This window comes from Bombus impatiens, unplaced genomic scaffold (assembly GCF_000188095.3).
Source record: "Bombus impatiens unplaced genomic scaffold, BIMP_2.2 scf_0517, whole genome shotgun sequence".
NCBI lineage: Eukaryota > Metazoa > Arthropoda > Insecta > Hymenoptera > Apidae > Bombus > Bombus impatiens.
In genome coordinates this window covers 233,691-251,559 of record NT_176936.1, presented here as the reverse complement: position 1 = coordinate 251,559, position 17,869 = coordinate 233,691, and the positions used below count along the sequence as shown (strand labels likewise).

At 40.5% G+C, this 17,869-nt stretch overlaps 1 protein-coding gene across 1 annotated transcript in view; it reads right to left on the bottom strand.

Annotated features, from left to right (window-relative positions):
- LOC100746267 overlaps positions 1–17,869 on the bottom strand; it is a 166,089-nt gene that overhangs the window by 8,066 nt on the left and 140,154 nt on the right. Inside the window, exons 5-13 of the mRNA XM_012388085.3 lie at positions 15,292–15,353; positions 5,303–5,374; positions 5,022–5,225; positions 4,604–4,795; positions 4,164–4,398; positions 2,791–2,994; positions 2,207–2,309; positions 890–1,139; positions 76–254 (exon numbers count right to left, since the gene is read on the bottom strand). Coding sequence (XP_012243508.1) covers positions 76–254; positions 890–1,139; positions 2,207–2,309; positions 2,791–2,994; positions 4,164–4,398; positions 4,604–4,795; positions 5,022–5,225; positions 5,303–5,374; positions 15,292–15,353 — 1,501 coding nt within the window. The remainder of the gene's footprint in view (positions 1–75; positions 255–889; positions 1,140–2,206; positions 2,310–2,790; positions 2,995–4,163; positions 4,399–4,603; positions 4,796–5,021; positions 5,226–5,302; positions 5,375–15,291; positions 15,354–17,869) is intronic.

Here is a 17,869-nt window from a genome sequence, read left to right as displayed (position 1 = left end):
TCATTAACTACTTTCGACGAGATTCGATTAGAGTTTCCAAAGTATCTTCGATGAGATTTCGTGATGATCGCTTACCTCATAGCCTCGTCGTCGCTGTAGTCGATATCAGGCTGAGCCGGTGGCTCGTTTGAGAAACCGCTGTCGTTGCTGCTGTGAAGAGACGTGACGACTTGAGGAGGTGGCACGGGCGGAGCAGGTGGCTGTATCCTACGGCCACCAGCCAAAACAGTGGGCAAAGTGCCCGATGGACGGATCTAAAGAAAATCCGGCATGAAAGTTTATGAGATTTACATTTCGCCTTTTCGGTTAAACAAGGGAACATTCGTTCCCTCGAAAGGTACCCACATCTCAGAATGCATTTCGGCTTATTCCATCTCGGTTCGTATACTTTGTTCGCGAACTTTGCGATCTTTCTGTTTGAGAATCTTTAAATTCGTTACTATTTTACAAGTTCCCGGAGTTTGCAAATTTTATGGGACAAAGCGGGAATGAATTTGAAAATTCCTTTCAACTTCACCTCATCCGTCCCTCATTTCCATAATTTAATTGTTTCTTTCATGTCAAATTGATACAAGAAAGTAAGAAGTCAATATAATGAAAAAATAAATGACTGGTGCTTGTAAACTTTTTTATTTACAACGAAAGAATCAAATTTTTGTACAATCAAAATTGTGCATTATCATTCACTTTTCTTTATAAGTGACTAACATTTCTTCAAGAGACGGATGAGCGTTAAAAAATATATATACAGCTCTCTTTCGTAAATCCAAAGATTCTAATATTAAATATAAAATTAGAAATCGAATTAGCAATAAAACGTATAATATGATAATAATATAATAATAATATAATAATAATGTAATAATATATAGTGGAATGAAATCCTCACCGGTTTTGTTTGACGTGCAGTAGGTGTCGCTAAATTGTGAGAACTGTTGCTATTCGGTACATTTGTAGGAGTGCCGGTACTGCTGTTATTGTTGTTACTGTTGTTGACGTTGTTGTTTCCTACTCCATGGAATCCACTCGACACTTCATCGATGCTCGGTGTCACTGGTGGTCGAGAGGGTGGTGGCTTACAGGGTGGAACTGCTTGCGGCTCCAATACGCGACCATTGTTTGTTCCGTGACTCGGCGATCTTCACATATTATCGTACGTTTGATTTTAGTGATAATGCTAACGATTCCGGCTAAATCGGAATAATTGAAAATATCAGGAGGAAAAGCATGGTTTGTTGGAGAGCATATTCTATATACTATGAAATATTAATCATAATAAGATGTATTTCTCAACGAACTACGTATTTATCATGCAGGGCAAATCATACGTTTTGTCGTTGCGCGATCATTATTTATTACTGTTTAAAATTGTTACATCATTCCAATTATCTCCGATTGCACGACTCGTAACAATTTTCTAATTTTTGTTTGCTGTGAAAAGTTTGTGTGACTCTGTCAGTCAAAAATTGCATTTAGTCTTCCACTGGCCCATATTTTACAGTCGTGTGTGTATACATGATTGTAAATATGAAACGTCAATGCATAAAATGTTATTCATTAAATTTTCACGGTTGTAGTTTCAACAAAACCGTAACACATTGTTGAATTGTGTTTATTTTACTTTTAGAAATTGTGCTTGTTATTTTGATGGAACTTGTTTTGAAGTTATTAGCGATTTCTATTAAAATGTATGAAGAATCTACTGTGTGTATTTTACTGTAAATATTTGTTTAGATGTTTCTTTATGAACTTCCCACTGAAATGAAAAATTCAAAGCTTCAACGAACGAAGTGTAAAAGAAGAGAAAAAAGACCGAGAAAAAATTCATCTTGTTATATGATTGGCTATTTAAGAGGATCGTTTAAAAGATTAAGGAGAAAATTAACATTTTTATATTGTGGAAATTTCTGGCAAACGATAGGGGCGATAAATCACATATAAAAGCTTTTGACAAAATTTCCACTGCCATATCGTAAATCGAGCATCGGAATAATGGGATTTAGGAGAGTAGATGCAACAATAACACCAAGACGAGTACGTTTAATGGGAATAGCTGCATCGATATCAGCCGTTGCCCGTTATCGTTCTAGATTAGCGTAATTGCGTTCGACCCGTGCAATTGTTAGCAACGAACATCGTAACAAGATCTGTTCAGATATCGTTCGGGCTACCAAAAGCACAGACTTTCCTGCCTCTGTTAACTTACCCTAGACTATCGTCGATAATAATTTCTGTGTATGCCAGTGGGAACCATCCGGAACTCTGTGTGCGGAGATTCTCCCCAAATTGCCAGCCTTTCTGACGATCTCCTAATAAGGTAGTTTCGTGAAATAGAAATAACCATTTATGCTCCTTATTTGCTAGAAAAAGGAGGGAATATCGTGGCCGATAAGGGGTCAGGATTTCAAAGCACTGATTTATCTTTGCTATCTCTTATACAGTCGAGAAGGTTACGCAAAGAAATAATATCATTTTCATATCAATTTTTATCAAGGCTGCCTCTTATTCGCTTGGAAATTTCTCAGGCATAGACGAGAAAGATTATTTATTAAGATGAGATTAGAGTATTTCGCGTGTTTCTCTATTTTCTGAATCTCGTGGTTCGTATTCAAATGGCGTTTGATAATGGCGAAAGCATCGTTATTAGGATTTATTGTGTAAACGAATTCCAAACACATCCGACTAATCTGACGGGAAACTGTGTTGTGGTCAGACGGGGGATATAATTTCATGAGGAAACACGCGTATCTGGAAAGCGGCAATGTAAGCGTTCAGACATCCAGCACTCACCCATCAACGCAATGAGATCGCCCTCCAGGAAGCTCAGCTGATTTTCCCCGGAGCTCAAATAGGCGAAGAGAGCCCTCGCGAGGGGTGCATCTCCCCAGCCACCGGAGCTCACCCCTGTGCCACTACCACCCCCACCTCCACTGCCGCTGTTGCGTGATGCCGGAGGCGCCATGGACCTCGGTCTTGGTGGAGTTTCTGGAACCTCTGCGAAATTTTGAGGAGGGGAACGATTAACCCGGTTCATTTCTGTCGTAACTTGCACAAACCGTGAAGGGATTAGAACTCTGCACGCTTTCGAGTGGAAGGATTTTGGTCAATTAGTGTTTCGAACCTCTTCGCTTCTGTTTACGAGCACGCAGTTCACTACCATCAGGAAAAATTATCGAGATTAACCGCGAATATGAATTCGCTACTGGTCCACTTGGAACAGAATACACGAAATCGATAAAATTTCATATCGAGAGACGCGCTTCACGAGTTTGCCATGATTTTATTTTACCGCGTTCTCTTCTGGATAGAAGAATGGCGGTTGGCCAAAAAGCATTACGTTCGAAATGAAATACTTATTTGAACATTCTTATGATATTCTTGTCCTTTTTTTCCTTCATCTCTCTCTCTCCCTATCTTTGTATAACACAATCAATTTTGCTCTCGCATCATTGCCAACGAATTTATGCGGTTGGCTTACGCGCAAGAGCCTTGCTTTGGAAAACTTGTACGACACAGAAAACGAAAAGTTTTACTTTATTTAAGAACTTGTTCAGTTTAAGGGGATCGAATTATATGTTCAGATGTGTTCGAGAAATTAACGAATCGATTAAATCGTTAAATTAATGTAGAAAATATTCGACGAATTTTATTCGAAGATATTTTGCTTCTCGAGTCTCAAGATTTTTTCTCGTTCAACGATACATATATAGTAACAGGATTTTTTCCTCGAGAAGGATAATGGGGAAAGTCGGAAAATTCGCCAGTGTACGGAACGGTGGACAAATGGAATTCGATATTCGATACAGCGAACTGTCTCGACTCTCTCCAACTGTTTTGCGAGCACTTCTCCACCCGATCGTGTTGCACTCGTTTGTTATGTGTTCAACCCCGACTCGTTCGAAACGCACTCGACCATTGGCTTTGGCTAAAATAAAACGGACTGTGGTGCCGTGTTTTCGCATTCTCCATCACTACGTAACATCTACGCGTTAGCATCACTCTGAATACGTGATCCGAAAAAAATTTCGATTTTTCTTTAGCGTCTACATCTATGTCAGCATTTTTTATATTCATGAGTATTTAAATTTCGTTGTTGAAACTTTTCACCTTGTTTTCTCTTGAAAATCTCGGGTGAAAAATTCTGTAAAAAACAAGAGACTAACCTGGATCCAGAGATAATGTCGAAGCGTGCAGATTGGCCTCTGACCTTGCTCTAGACAGTACAGATGAAAGATGAGAAGTTGGACCTTGATAAGTGGCACTTGGCACATTTCCGGACGGCGGTCCAGGTCGAAGTTCCAAGCAAGAGCTATCCATGCTTCTGGTCTTTCTCAATTGCGAGCTCATGGTTAACTCCGAGCCGCCGTTTTCCTCGTCCTCGGGCCAAAATGAAACTTGCTACAGTTAAAAAAGATGTTACTATTATTAATCGACGAAGAGGGAAACTTGCTGATAATTACTAAAAATTAGAAATGCGTTAAAACAAATATAGCAGTCGTTGTACGATCTTCACAAATTTCTCGTATCTTCTAAAGATGCACTTTATACAATAAATTTCGAGAAAAGAATATGATAGCAGAGGAATATTCCAAGTATCACTCACTCTAAGCCTGGAAGCGAACATGTCTTCCACGGATTGTGGTAAATATTCCCTAGTAGCAGCTACCTCGCGCCACTTATCAACCGAGGGATGAAGAGCAGCTAACGCGACCTCGTGAAAACTCGCATAATGTTTCGCCAAGGAGCATTGTCGCTCGAGAACAAAGCCGTACCTTCTTCGTTCCTGAGTCATAGCCTGAAAAAGAGGAGAACACTCGATACTTTCTCATGTCCGTCCATCATCCTTTTTTCTTCGTGTCTGATCCAATTGATCTATTTACATCAACGTCAAAACTGACACAAATTCATTCCCTTCAATTAATTATCGTCTGTCAATATCAGCGAACGGGAATTCTAAAAAAGTGTCTAGATGCTCTGTATCCCGGTTTTTTATTTTAAGACCTCGTCCATTGCATACTTACATTCTTCAAACTCTGTTCACAAAAGGCGTCTAGCTTAGACTTCTCTTCCTCTAGAATCTGCATATTCTTGAGCTCTTTGTCCATGGCCAGTCCACTCTTGCTCGCGCCCCTTGACTTCTTCCTCTGCTTCTTCATCGTTGCCGCCGCTTTGCTGTAAGTTTCGGACCTGGTCTTGTGCTGCTGCAGAAACTTCTTCTGTTCGCTCTGAGTAAAAAGTATTATTGCATTATTCAGAAATCCGGCGGCCGCTTGATATCCTGACGCCGGTGGAGAACACTCACCTGGACGACCTTGGTGTCTTTCTCTAGGTTCGTCTCGAGGGGAACCAGTAGGTCGACGTAGAACGCTTTCAACTGAAAGCAAGCAAACGGCCGAACTAGTAGAGTTCAAGAAAGTGAAAGAAAATTTTAAAGCACGGAAGCCAGCAGAAGTGAATTCGAAACGAGCTTAGGTAATGAGGGACTTTTAACGTTTCCGTGCAAGTGCAAAGGAGCCACCCGTTTCTTTCGTCAGCGATGTTGCCGACAAGTTTACGAGCGGCTGCTTGACCCGTTTTTCAGCCGGTTTTGACGTTACGACGAACGCTATTAGCAGTTGAATACGATCTCGTAAAATTGTAGATACCCTTGATGCATTGTCACTTTTGCGGTTCTATCTTTATGGTTTAGGGACGTTTTAGAGACCCTTACACGTGATTTACCATCCTACGTTTTATACAGTTTTAAGTAAAATGTTATGGAATATTTAGAGGTTATGAATACGTTTACGAAGAGTGTGCAGTGGAAATGAAACAAGTTTTTAAACTGAAATTATATGTACTTAAAAATATCATATATATACTATGATACTAATAATCATATTATAATATGGTACTAGTAATATATATATCATAATACTAACAATACTATATATATACTGAAATATCAGAAATTTAATTTACAAGTTAATATGATGATAATGAAGTAACAGGAGTTGTTTAGTTTTTATTGGTTATTAGTAACAAGGTTCGTATTATCTAAATTTCAGTCAATATTTAATAGCGTCGGTAAAGAATTTACTCGTCTGTAACTAGTATACAAAACTTCAGCAAATATAGAAGAATGTAAGTTGCCCGGAGCAAAAACCAAAATTGCACATATACGTTCCTGTGCGGTGGACAAGGCAATCTGTCGGGCACGACGAAATAAAAATCAGAAAATCCATCCGTTGGAACCCACGCCGAAACGAAAACTGCGGAGGTGGCAATAGTCATGGACGAGCAACATGGACACGAGTCGGTTGGAATTTTTTTTTCTTTTTTTCCACGGCTTAATGGACATTGATTAGAGACAGCATTTCGATCAGAAATACATTTCCACGAATAAGCAACCTCCTATCGGTGGTCGATCGTTGTCCGTGAAAAGCGATCGTCGAAAGGGACGAGAAATGCGGGTTGAAGTGGCGCTGTTGATGTGTTGAAAAGATCTCGATGCAACCCCGACGTACTTTACGATCATTTCCCACCAAAGATCTATTGGCTTTGAGTAACGCGATTTTTTTTTTAAATTTTGCACGCTCGTATATTCTACTTGGAAAGGATCGAGAACATTTCTTCAAATTTACGTTCGATAAAATTAAAAACATTCTTCCAAAATTAAGAGCAATCTAGGGTCAAATCGAGTTCCAACTATTGCGCTCATCTGCGCATCTATAATATTATTTGAGGATTACAACGAAATCTCTAAAAATAGGAAATATAATTCTAGCCACGTGGTAAGTAAGAGTATCGATTTGAAAAAATTTATACCGAATTGGAATTTATTTTTCTAAAAGAAATATATCTGCTCTCTTTCATGCAGGATCGACGTCCAAATAAATTTGTAAAATTCAGATTCGGGCGAAAGGTTTAACAGAAAAAGAATAGGGGAAAAACTAGTAGAAAGATCAAGGGAGTATCGCCGGCGCGGCGTATAAAATATTGTAAAGCAACGTTATTTTTGCATTGCTTGTCAAACAAATCACACGGACTTTTTTCACGTGTTTCGTGACTCTCGAATCCGATGCAACTCTTCTTGAAGCGACGTAATACACGCACGGTTGATTTTATTTAAGCGTTTGACAGTTTTACGTTCGGCTTTCTCGTCGCTACGTAGAAGTACGTAGAGTTATTTATTTGTCCGAGCTTTTCTTTTTTCCTCGCTTCACCCCCGTGTATTTATAACTATCCGATCACAAGCAAATTTCTCGGGAAATTTTTACACTGAGATACGAGTTTTTTGGGCAATATGCTCCAAGCGAAATATTGTTCCCGCGAACATGTTTTGATTTACAAAGTCTCGGATTTAATTAAGCCGTTTGGAAACGAGACTCAGCTGCGAAACAGTACAGTGCATTTTTAATGCCGCGTACGAAACTTTTACAGTTGACTTTACGATACATTTCTGGATTGCGTGTTGGGTTGCTTATTTCATTGTTTCGCCTCCCTTTCCACTGTTGTATAGTATTTCTCTTTTGTTCTTTGCGATCGTGTGTCAGCACGTACCTCGTACGTAACAAAGGTAAAAATCGGAAGACCGTTGCGTGAATTTTCAATTATTTTCGATGGAACACGCCGCGGAAAAGATTCCTGCAACTAGCTTTCGCGGCTTTGAAAAACACGTAAAATATATTTATGTATAAAAATACACGATACCTGCAACCATCTACGGCGAATAAAATTTACAATATCATCCAGACGAAGCGTACTTTCAAAAAACAAGATGTTTTGTTACAAACAAATCTGTTAGAAACGATACAAATTTTTTCCAAAATAATAAATAAAAAATTCGGTTGCGTAAAACAAAAGCACACATGAAATGAAATCGCGTTTCAACTAATAAATTTACAGCATCCAGATTTTTAGAAAGCCACTCTTTAACAAAGAAAAACAGCTTTTGCATCAAACGCTCGACTCTTTACGTTTTCATACGAAGATTTTTTGAGTAAAAAAGGCCCGAGCCTCGGTTTCTCTCTCATCCTTATTTCTGCTTCTTTCTCGCGAAACGCGGGCCGGAGGATGTAACCGGGGAAGCGGGCTTTTCAAGACGGATGTGGAAATCCAGTATAAAAAGCCGGCGAAGTCACGGACCTTCCGACGGAGAAGCTGGCGCAAACATCCCTGTCTCTTTCTCATTCTCTGATCCTCACCCTCTGTGTGCAAATTTGAACGGCTGGGAACTCGCGTCAGCGCCCTCTGCAGCGCGGTCTCTTCCCAACCTCCCACTCGACGTCTAGCTGGTTGAACCGGATGGTTCGCTTTCATCGAGCCGAATCCTGGGCACTTCCGGGTGCTATGCGTCAATGGAACGTCTAACGTTGCGGGAGTGCGAGTTTTACGTGGGCGTTTCAATATTCATTAGAGGGATCCAGGGGAATTTTACCCCGCGTTTTCACCACCGCTTCTTTTTCGTTAGAGCAGACAAGATGATACGTTATAGCAGTCGCTTGCAAGCCCCGTTCAATTCTCGACTCGCAATCGGGAAAGCGGATTACGGAATGTGATCGGTTTTTAGTTTATTTTAAAGAAAACGGAACGTCTGAATTTTAGGTGTGGGTAGATATGGAGAATAATTTGGTGCTTTATCGAGCAAAATTCAAATTTTATTCAAAGGTAACGCACCCTTTTGCCATGAGCTATATAAAATTTTGCTATGCAATTTATTTCTATCATGGCTGGGAGAATTTGCGAATTAGAGAACTAAAATTATGGCTGGAATTGTAATAGAAAACTAGAAGAACAAGGGAAGTAGAATTAACAAGAATTATAGGATAAATCTTCCACTTTAATTCCTGTAGCAAATCTAACATAATGCAGCTTGTATTATACGAACGAAACGGCTAACCGTGTAATGAGAAATTTCATACGCCTCCGTATTCACAAATGTATAACTATTCAACGAGATATTCAACAGAACGGAAGATTCATCGTGCTTTTTGTTCCAATTTTCATGCTGAAACGTCTATGGAAACTAAAATTAATAGCACAAGTTATTAGGAAGTTGGATTTTACTTCGATGATTTTACCGTAGAAAATTCGAATGAAAAGTAGCACTGCTTCGAAAGACTCAATGGGGAAGTTAAAACAGGTAAGAGTTGAAAAAGTAGTTGAAATTAAGAGTTGGTTGCGTCTCTACGATAGCATCTTTACGGAAATGTATCCGTCATTCGATACTCGTGCGCGATATACAGTTTATTTTATGTCGTTTCCATGTATGTTGAGGAAAGTTTTCAAGAGCGACGTCTCCGTCAACACTTTCGACTCGATTGCCATATCTTAGAACGCTCTTACCATTCGCGACAAAAAGGGAAAACAAGGCTTGTCGATTGGCTTCTTTCCAGCTAGGGACATTCTTCGGCAACCAGAACGAACAAAAAGCTTGCCGTATCGTACCTTTTACTTGGCAAAAACTCGAGACCCGTTAATATATCGGCGCGGTCTTTGTTGCTGATTCATCGCTTCGAGAAGATCCTTCCGTTGGAAAAACGATTAACGAGATCCCATGAAAATTCGTTCAAGTTACTCGACTATTCATGTTCAAGGAAAATCCTGTAACAGCGATCGTAGTAGCAGACTCTCGACAAAGGTGCGATGTTTATAATGAAGTCTCAGCTCGAGAACTTTTACTTTTCAACGTTCACAGACTCGCGAAACTTTCCAGCGTACGAAACAGCCTTGAAGAGTCTTTGAGATCTTTTAGAATCGTGATCATTAAATTCGTAACTTGTTGCTGTTGAATGGACCGGTCGCGCGCGATGCGCTTTTCATTTCGTGTTTCAATTACGTTATTTATCGAACCGAAACTGTACACCTTTTATTATCAACTTTGTTGTCAGTATGTATATTGTATAAGAATGTGATAAAATTATATAATCCGGGGCGTTATAAAAGCTATGAAATTATAATTAGGCGAAAGTTGTATTAAAACTTTTCACAATTCTCGAAGTCATCGCACGTTTATTCCGTGACAGGAAATTCTACGAACGTTAAAACGTGGAACTTATTGTTACCCCGTGTGTATTTCGTGTACTTTCAGAAAGTTTGCTCCCCTGACATGACGTAGCGACTCTTTAACCAGTCCAGTTGCGAAGATATATTTTTAATATTCAGCAAACAGGCATTGAGGAGTATTTTCAACTTCGATAATGGTTCGATTGAAAAATTTGCAAGGGGTCGCATTGAATAACCATAGAAGACCCTCTGAGTTGTGACCTTTCACCATAGCCCATTGGATTCTCCGCTAATCTGCGCGAAAGGGTCCATCGGCCCTTCCCCCTTTTTTGCAGACGATCGTTTCACCGGCATGCAATAGCTTCAAAAGGTTCAAAAGGTAATGCAGGCTGCTCGAATTTGAGCCAGACCACTCGAAGGATTCATCTTCGCTTGCTCCCTCTTTCGCCATTCCACGAAACTCTTTCTCTCACCACTTTGCCAATCCACTTAAGAACGTAAGGCTGGATGATGTTTTCTTTCTCGTTATCCTGGCTTCTAGAATCGGAAACAGCAGCCTGAAAAGTTTTCGCGTTTGATGGATTGAAATTTTTAGGCTAGGTCATTAATCTTTCGATGCGCTCTTGAAGCTTTCGTTTGTTTCTTTCATTTATATCTTCCGCTTTCTACGTTCATAAGAAGACAATGGAAAAATTATGCCATTCACGTTGCATTTAGCCGTAACAGAATCCTTGGAATAATCCACTATCATTTCTGCTCGTTTCGTGAGAAAACTATATCGACAAGCGAAGCTGAAAAAAACCTTTAGCGTAGACGGGTGAGAGTTTTCATCACGAGGCGACTTTTCCCTAGGGAAGTCGCTTGTCCGTCCTGACAGTAACTACATATCGAGTCGGGTTTCCGCGTTTTTTCTTCTTTTTTCTTTTTTTCCCCACGATGCTTCACCAGCGATCGCAGCTACGAATTACACGTCACGAGAACCATATCTCAAAAGTTTCTCTTTCGCTCCCCGGAGAAACAAACGGAGCCATTCGAGCCAGCAACACGCGATCAATCGATGACGTGTACTCTTTTGTAACAATGAAGGCACACCAGACGAGGAGAAAAGGACAGAGAATTTTCATCCATTTTTCCCCCCTTTTTAGCTAGAGAATCGGAATCAATTCTGAATAGGAATCATAATAGAAATTCGTGAAATCCAAGAGTCTTTTGTTTGTCGTTAATTCATTTTTTTGTGTTAGAGATAGCGACAAAGCTGAAATTTATACGTAGGAAAATTTTTGATTCGTTCTGGATCTGATTTACAATCGAGTTTTGACATTACTTTGTTACATTTTTAATTAGGTTCTTTGGAACAATAAACTTCTCATTTGTTCCGATAATACGGTCTATTCGATGACAGCATCGGATTTCTGTCAATTATTTTTCCATAAACCAAGAACGTTCTAGGTATTAATAGGTGAAAATAATAAGCATTTATAAGTGCACCGAGGAATGATATTGATGATAAGAGAAACCATAAACGTCGAAGGTTTACAGGCAACCGAACAAAATTCTATGCAATCCATATATTTCACATCGGAGTTGTTACACGGAATCAAACTTTCATATTCGAAACTTTTCTCGCGAGATTTTGGAGCAGTTAAATTAGCATAATACCGTCCGAATCGGTGGAAGAAAGGGCGTGATACGTATTACGAATGGATTTGTTCGTGAATATTGAAATAACAGTATATTTAAAACGTTTTTTGCACCGATTGCATTTTTCAAATGTTTTTTCCCTCGACAGATTATATTGCAACAATTTGCTGATTCGAAGCTATTTGACCGAGAAAAATGCAATAAAAAAGATATATTCAAGGTTCGATAAAATTTTGGGTTAAAAAATTCAATAATATCCGTGTAGTCTCATTGGGGGAGAAAAAAAAGATGGAAAGAAATTTCTATTAAAAATCGTTTCGGTTATTCGATCTGAGGAACGCTGCAACGGCCAGCTATTTCGAGATAAATAAATTCGAAGATAACTCGATGAGACTGGTTCCAATCCATAAAACACATGTATCTTGTATTTTATTTGATTCCGCGAAACGGAAGGTTGCGAATTTTATGGGTCGCATCAGTACTGAGATAACTCCGCGTCGACCGCAACTCTAATCTTGTTACTTTAAACGGTTTCTCGACGTTCGTCTTTAAACCCATAAAACTGATTCAACGGCCGGACCAAATTGTTCTTCCACTGTATATTTCCGCGCGATTAGGCTTGGCAACGGAGCTCGAAAGAGGTGCGAGACACCGGGGTGGAAGATGCGCGAAAGGACATCCTCGCGAATGTTGCCAGACGAGGCTGAGGTCTGACGTAATCTGCGGGAATGGAAGTCGAGGGAGAAATGCCGCTGCGAAGAAAGCATGAAAACGAGGATGGAGAAATGCTGTGTGCGCGTTGGCCTGAGACAACGACCTTTCGTGCGTGAATGGCTTCGGATATGCGTTTCCTATAATATTGTAGTGCAGTGGTGTGGTAGAAACGGTCCCGAGGTCGAGGGCCCGCTGAGAATTCACGGAAAACGAAATACAGGCAGACGAGACATATGTACGGAACGCGGGATGAAAATATTAAGCGTGGGAAAGTACGCGTGAAATGTGCACGAACATAGAAAAATCGAACCTTGTCTACGAAAAAAAAGATTAGCTATCGGCGATCTGTGTTTTTTGAAATTGCAAAGAGATTTAACATTTTGATCCATTGCGCGTGTATTGCTGCAGTAGACAGGTTCGTCGGATGTTGCGTCGAAAAAATAATGAAATCGAAGGTAATTTTGAAAATCCCTCCCCTCCCTTCAAAGAAAGAATCGTGCAAAAAAGGGAAAGTGTACTGTAACAATTTTTAAAGCCCTTGTTAAGTTCTCTAATAATAAAGCAATCTAACATAGTCTCGCGAGATCCTTGTGCAATTTTTACTTTCGCGCATCCAACCAAAATTAGTTGAACGACCAAAGCTAACAAGACCATATCGACAAAACGTGACGGCTCTACCGAAAGTACTAAATCGAATTCGACGTAGAACCCGAGACGCGAAGTCTATTTTAAGTTGCTGGTCGAATTTATAGTTCGAAGCGTACAAGCTCGAGTACATACTCATCCCCATATCGAAAAAGACAGAATCGGGAAGTTTCTTTGAAAACGCGCAATATCTCCGCAATCCTTATCCGCTGAGAGTCGACGATTATTCTACAAATCTCTTTTTCTCGCGAGAAGAAACAAACACTAAATCATTCAATATCGGTCGGTCTCGATAACGCTGTCTCTTGGGAGCTATAAAGAACCGCGTCTGGAAACTAGTAAAGGAAACAATTACTTTCTGGCCAGCGGTAGCCGCAAGTTATGGACTACGGTCACGTAAGAAACAATTAGTTGCGATGAATTCTGGAACGTGGTGACTGTCTGTGCACGGAGTTGTGCGGTTTTCACGTCTGCGGATGGTCCGAACGAGTTGGGTGGGATGACGGCGGTCGCAATTCCGCGGAAATCTCTCGCGCAATAACGGCTTTTCGTTATTGCCGGAAACATTGTTCTTCGTTCGCTTCGAAAGGCGCGCTGCTGCAAACTGGGAGCTGCGAGGGATCAAAGGGGCTCAATCTTCGGAGACTTTAACGTTCGGTGGAAAACGATTCCAGCACCGGCTGCTACGGAGGATCGTTTATAATGGCCAGGGATCATTGTTGGGAATATTCTCCATAAAGGAGAACAGTATCGTGCGACGGGAATATATTTCGCCAGAAACGAGGAAAGGGGTTGCACGGATTTTAAACACCGCGACGAAGCGAGCAGTTTAGAAGGCGACAATCTTTATGGCGTATTGTCATTGAAATGAAAATGGGACTTTCTGATACCTCGACAATGGTGCTTCTGGAGGAGAATGCGAAATATAAAAATACAGGATAAGAGAAATGTGTTGAAGACTTATTACTGAGTTTGATGCATAGCATTCATCGAGAGGAGCAAGAGACGTCTAATCAACGTACATCCTTGTTCGTAAGCATTGAGACGCTTACAGAAAGTGAGGTAAATCGTAAGAATGATTAGACTTTTTGTACTTCAAAATGTTAGGCAAATTACCCTAAGATGTTTTCGTCTATTTCATGCAAAACTCTATCTGGAAGCGAGTTTAAACGAATTGTCACGTTTTACATGAAACCAGGAAGCGTCCAAAAACTATTTGTCATCTTGACAATCTGCGCAAGTAAATAGCCCAAGATCTCTCGGTCGGTCGTGGTCACACGTTCTATCCTTTTAAATACCACCACGATCTAATCCAGGGAACTCCTCGGCAGATGTTTCCTCGTGGGATGCCATTTTGAAAACATAGCGGCCCGTATCACTGTCCGCGGGGCGAAATCGTAATAACATGTCGTTACGGCCGGAACGAATTTTCACCCTCAAAAGAGACGTCTGCAGGTGTGTAATCTCACCCCGGAGGCAGCCTAGGGTCGTGCAAGGATCAAAGAGATTTCCATGTGTTTCTGAATGGGCGGATAGAAAAAGAGACGAAAAATAGAAAGGGGTGGTGGATGAGCGTGGTATTCGTCGAAACGAGAAAGAAATATAGCAACGAAACGGGATGGAGATAAAGGGAGGACAAAGTTGGTGATTAGGGGGAAGGGGCGAGAGCCAGAGATGGGCTAAATGACCAAAACTCTCTTTTAACTTTCCAATTAATATTCCAGCGGGGTTGGAAGTTCGTCCCCGTGCATTTCGGTTTCTCGCGCGTCCCGCATAAATCTTCTCTACTTTTAATTGCGTCAGCCGTGGTCGTTTATTTAAATAATTCGAACGCGAACAGGCCGTGCCCGCACCGACTGCCAGACATCATTTATTCGCTGCCTTTTCTTCGTATCCTCCTTGGGAGCCGGGATACTAAGCTCGTTACGAATGCCTACCCTACTGTGGATCGTTCTTATGAAGTATTCAAGGTTTGATTTTAGACGGTGGCTCGGGATACTCTATGCAATTTATCGGGGTAGATGTGCACAGGGGTGTGAAAATACTCTTTACAGGGTCGAAGATTTATCGCACTCCCTGCAGATTGTGCACGTTGTCTTGAATAATTGATAGCATTGTTATATCGTGCTTTTAAACGTTTCAAATTACTCAAAGATACATAGAGAACGAATATTATCTTAGCGTTGATAAGAAATCAAGAACTCAACATTTTTGCTGTATTCTCGATTTCAGTGAAAATTACATCCGTTTTCGGAAAAAAAATGCGATCAATTTTGTGCGATAAAGAGAAACGGAATTACTCACGATATTCATTTCTTGTTCCTGGATCTCCTTGTAGACTTCGACGATCCTCATCAGCGCGAATCCTGCAACAGAAAGTGAATTTCGATCGTTTTTGAAAGGCTGTCTCCGAACGACAGATCGGTGGCGGAACTCGCGTCGAACCATGAAGAGCTTTCGCCTCGCTTGCGGTTAAAACTTTTGATCCTGAATTATTCAGGCGCGGTTGGTGTCGTCGATACTTTAATCCGTGGCTAAGGGTGAGCGAGGCCGCCGTCGGGAGAAAGAAGGGGGCGAGAAACCGGAACGACCGCCAGAGTTCCTAGAGACACGTTCCGGCGGTTGCCGCTGATTTTCGAGTGACTTTGCTTGGAAAGCACCCGAAAGCTTCGAAAAAGCTTATGACAAAAGTGAAAGGGAAAAAGGAGAAATAGGAAAGAAGGAGACCGCGATCGCGACGCTTTGAGTAAGTCACTGCGTTGATGTTTGAACGAAAACTTTCGGCTGGGCCAGCTTCATCGAACCGCACTGTGGAAAGTTTCCCTTCGTCTGTCTCCCTCTTTCTTCCTTTTCTCTTTCCCCCCTTCTCTCTATCTTTCTCATTTCCTGTCCATTCCTTTCTGCGATAGTCGCTCCCGGAAGTCCCTCTGGAAGAAATATTCCGACGCCACACGGTGTTTGGTGTGTTACGTATGCATGCATTGCGTTGGGGGAACACGATTAGGAGTTTCGGAGTGGGAATAAATTTTAGAAAAGCTTTTCAGCGAGTAAAGAAAAGAGAGGATGTTACAGAGCCGGAAGTAGCTTAGCCGAGCGAATTCGAGTCAGTCGAGTGGATAGTAAAAGACATAATCAACTTATTTTAGACTTATGTTTTATGCTCGAAATTAAGAAAGTTTTTTGGTAGTTTAACCGAACAAGGGAATCCCGTTAAAAAATCTCTGCGCGTATATACACGTCGATAGAATTTTTCTATTTTCTCTGATAATGTTTAACCGAAAAATTGCTCTTGTGTTAAGAGAAGAAGGAAAGAAATGGAAAGTAATGGGATATTCTTAAGTTTGATTGACTAATTAAAGTTTTAATTAAGTTGTATGAACGTCAATCAACTCTAAGTTTAAATTAGATTATTAAGGTATCTGTAATAAAATTGGCCCAGCCGAAGTTTTCTGTCCAGCTATGAACTAGCCTTTGGTTCATCGAAACTTCCACCGTGTGCAAACTTATCGTAATCGAAGCTGTTAAACGTGTACACGAAAATTTGTTCGCGAATTTTCGCCAGACAATAGAGAGATAAACGGTATAATCGAGGCGTATTACGTTTTTCTTAAAAATATCACAGAATAGAATTTCCATAGAGACTCGCCAGTTACCGTAAGATCTAAATCTACGTGAAAATATTAACTTTGTTATTCATCGTCGAGTCTAAGCGTTTAATTAACGCGGCCAGCGTTAAATTTCCATGTTTCCCCTGCGTCTCGTTTCGGAGAATGCACCCTCGCGCTAATGTCACGTCCACCGAATCCTTTTATAACCATTCATTCCTTTTGCCCGTACATCAACGTCAACTTTAATGTACAGTCGAGATATACATTCTCTACATTCTTTTTTCTCCCGTATAAATACTTTACCGTGACTCGACTAAATCTATAAAGAGGCTAATGTTTTAGATGCTTCATTGAAACGTGGTCCCGTTGTTTTTTAGTGCACCGTATCTACATTAAATACGCCCTCATTGTCATAAAATCGTTGTTTAGGTTTATATAAATTTGACGACAGATATCCGCGAGATAACCGCGCGATGGTGTTAAAAAATTCTCCGATAAAGGGCCTCGTATTCTTTTACGACTCGATATTGTTATACGTTTTCTACACCCCGGAGTAAAAGCAGAGTTTCTTCCTCGAGGAAATAAGGTCGACGCGAATAAAAAATATTGATTTAATTTTTCAATATTCTTCGTGTTATCGTTTATACGTAATCCGATAAGATAATATTAAAGTACACAGTAAGGAAAGATAAAATAATATTTCTCTTTTGGATCTTTGTAAATCGTAAACAGGATAGAAAGCGACAGAAATGAATTGCGCGGGCCGGAGTCATGAAAGTCAAGTGGAAAGGATTACGAAGATCAAAATCTTGTCGAGAACTTGTCTGGTCGGTCCCCTTCAATTCTTGAGTTAATATATGTGGATCGAGGGTAACGTGCTGGGACTTCTCGACATATGAGATTTCCTTTCCTCGTCACACTTAACCCCGCACGAATTGCAAAGGGCTTCCTACGTGTAACGAACGTGCACGATTAACGTTTCCGAAACCTTTCAGCCAAGAGGTTTCCCCCTAATAATCGACGACCATTCTGCCACATCGTTTACGTTCCTACTTTAATTAAATTAGAGAATATAAGTAATACTATTCCTTGGGAAATAAAAATTTGTATAAATACGATCACTGATATAAGAATTTGTTCGTTCACAATCCCCAGAATTAAACCTAGTTCGTTTAATTAATAGTTTCCTGTGAACTATGTAAATCGACAAAGCAATTTAGCATATCAGTGGTAGCTAGGCTCGGGAATTGCCGTGTCTTGAAGTTTGAAAATGA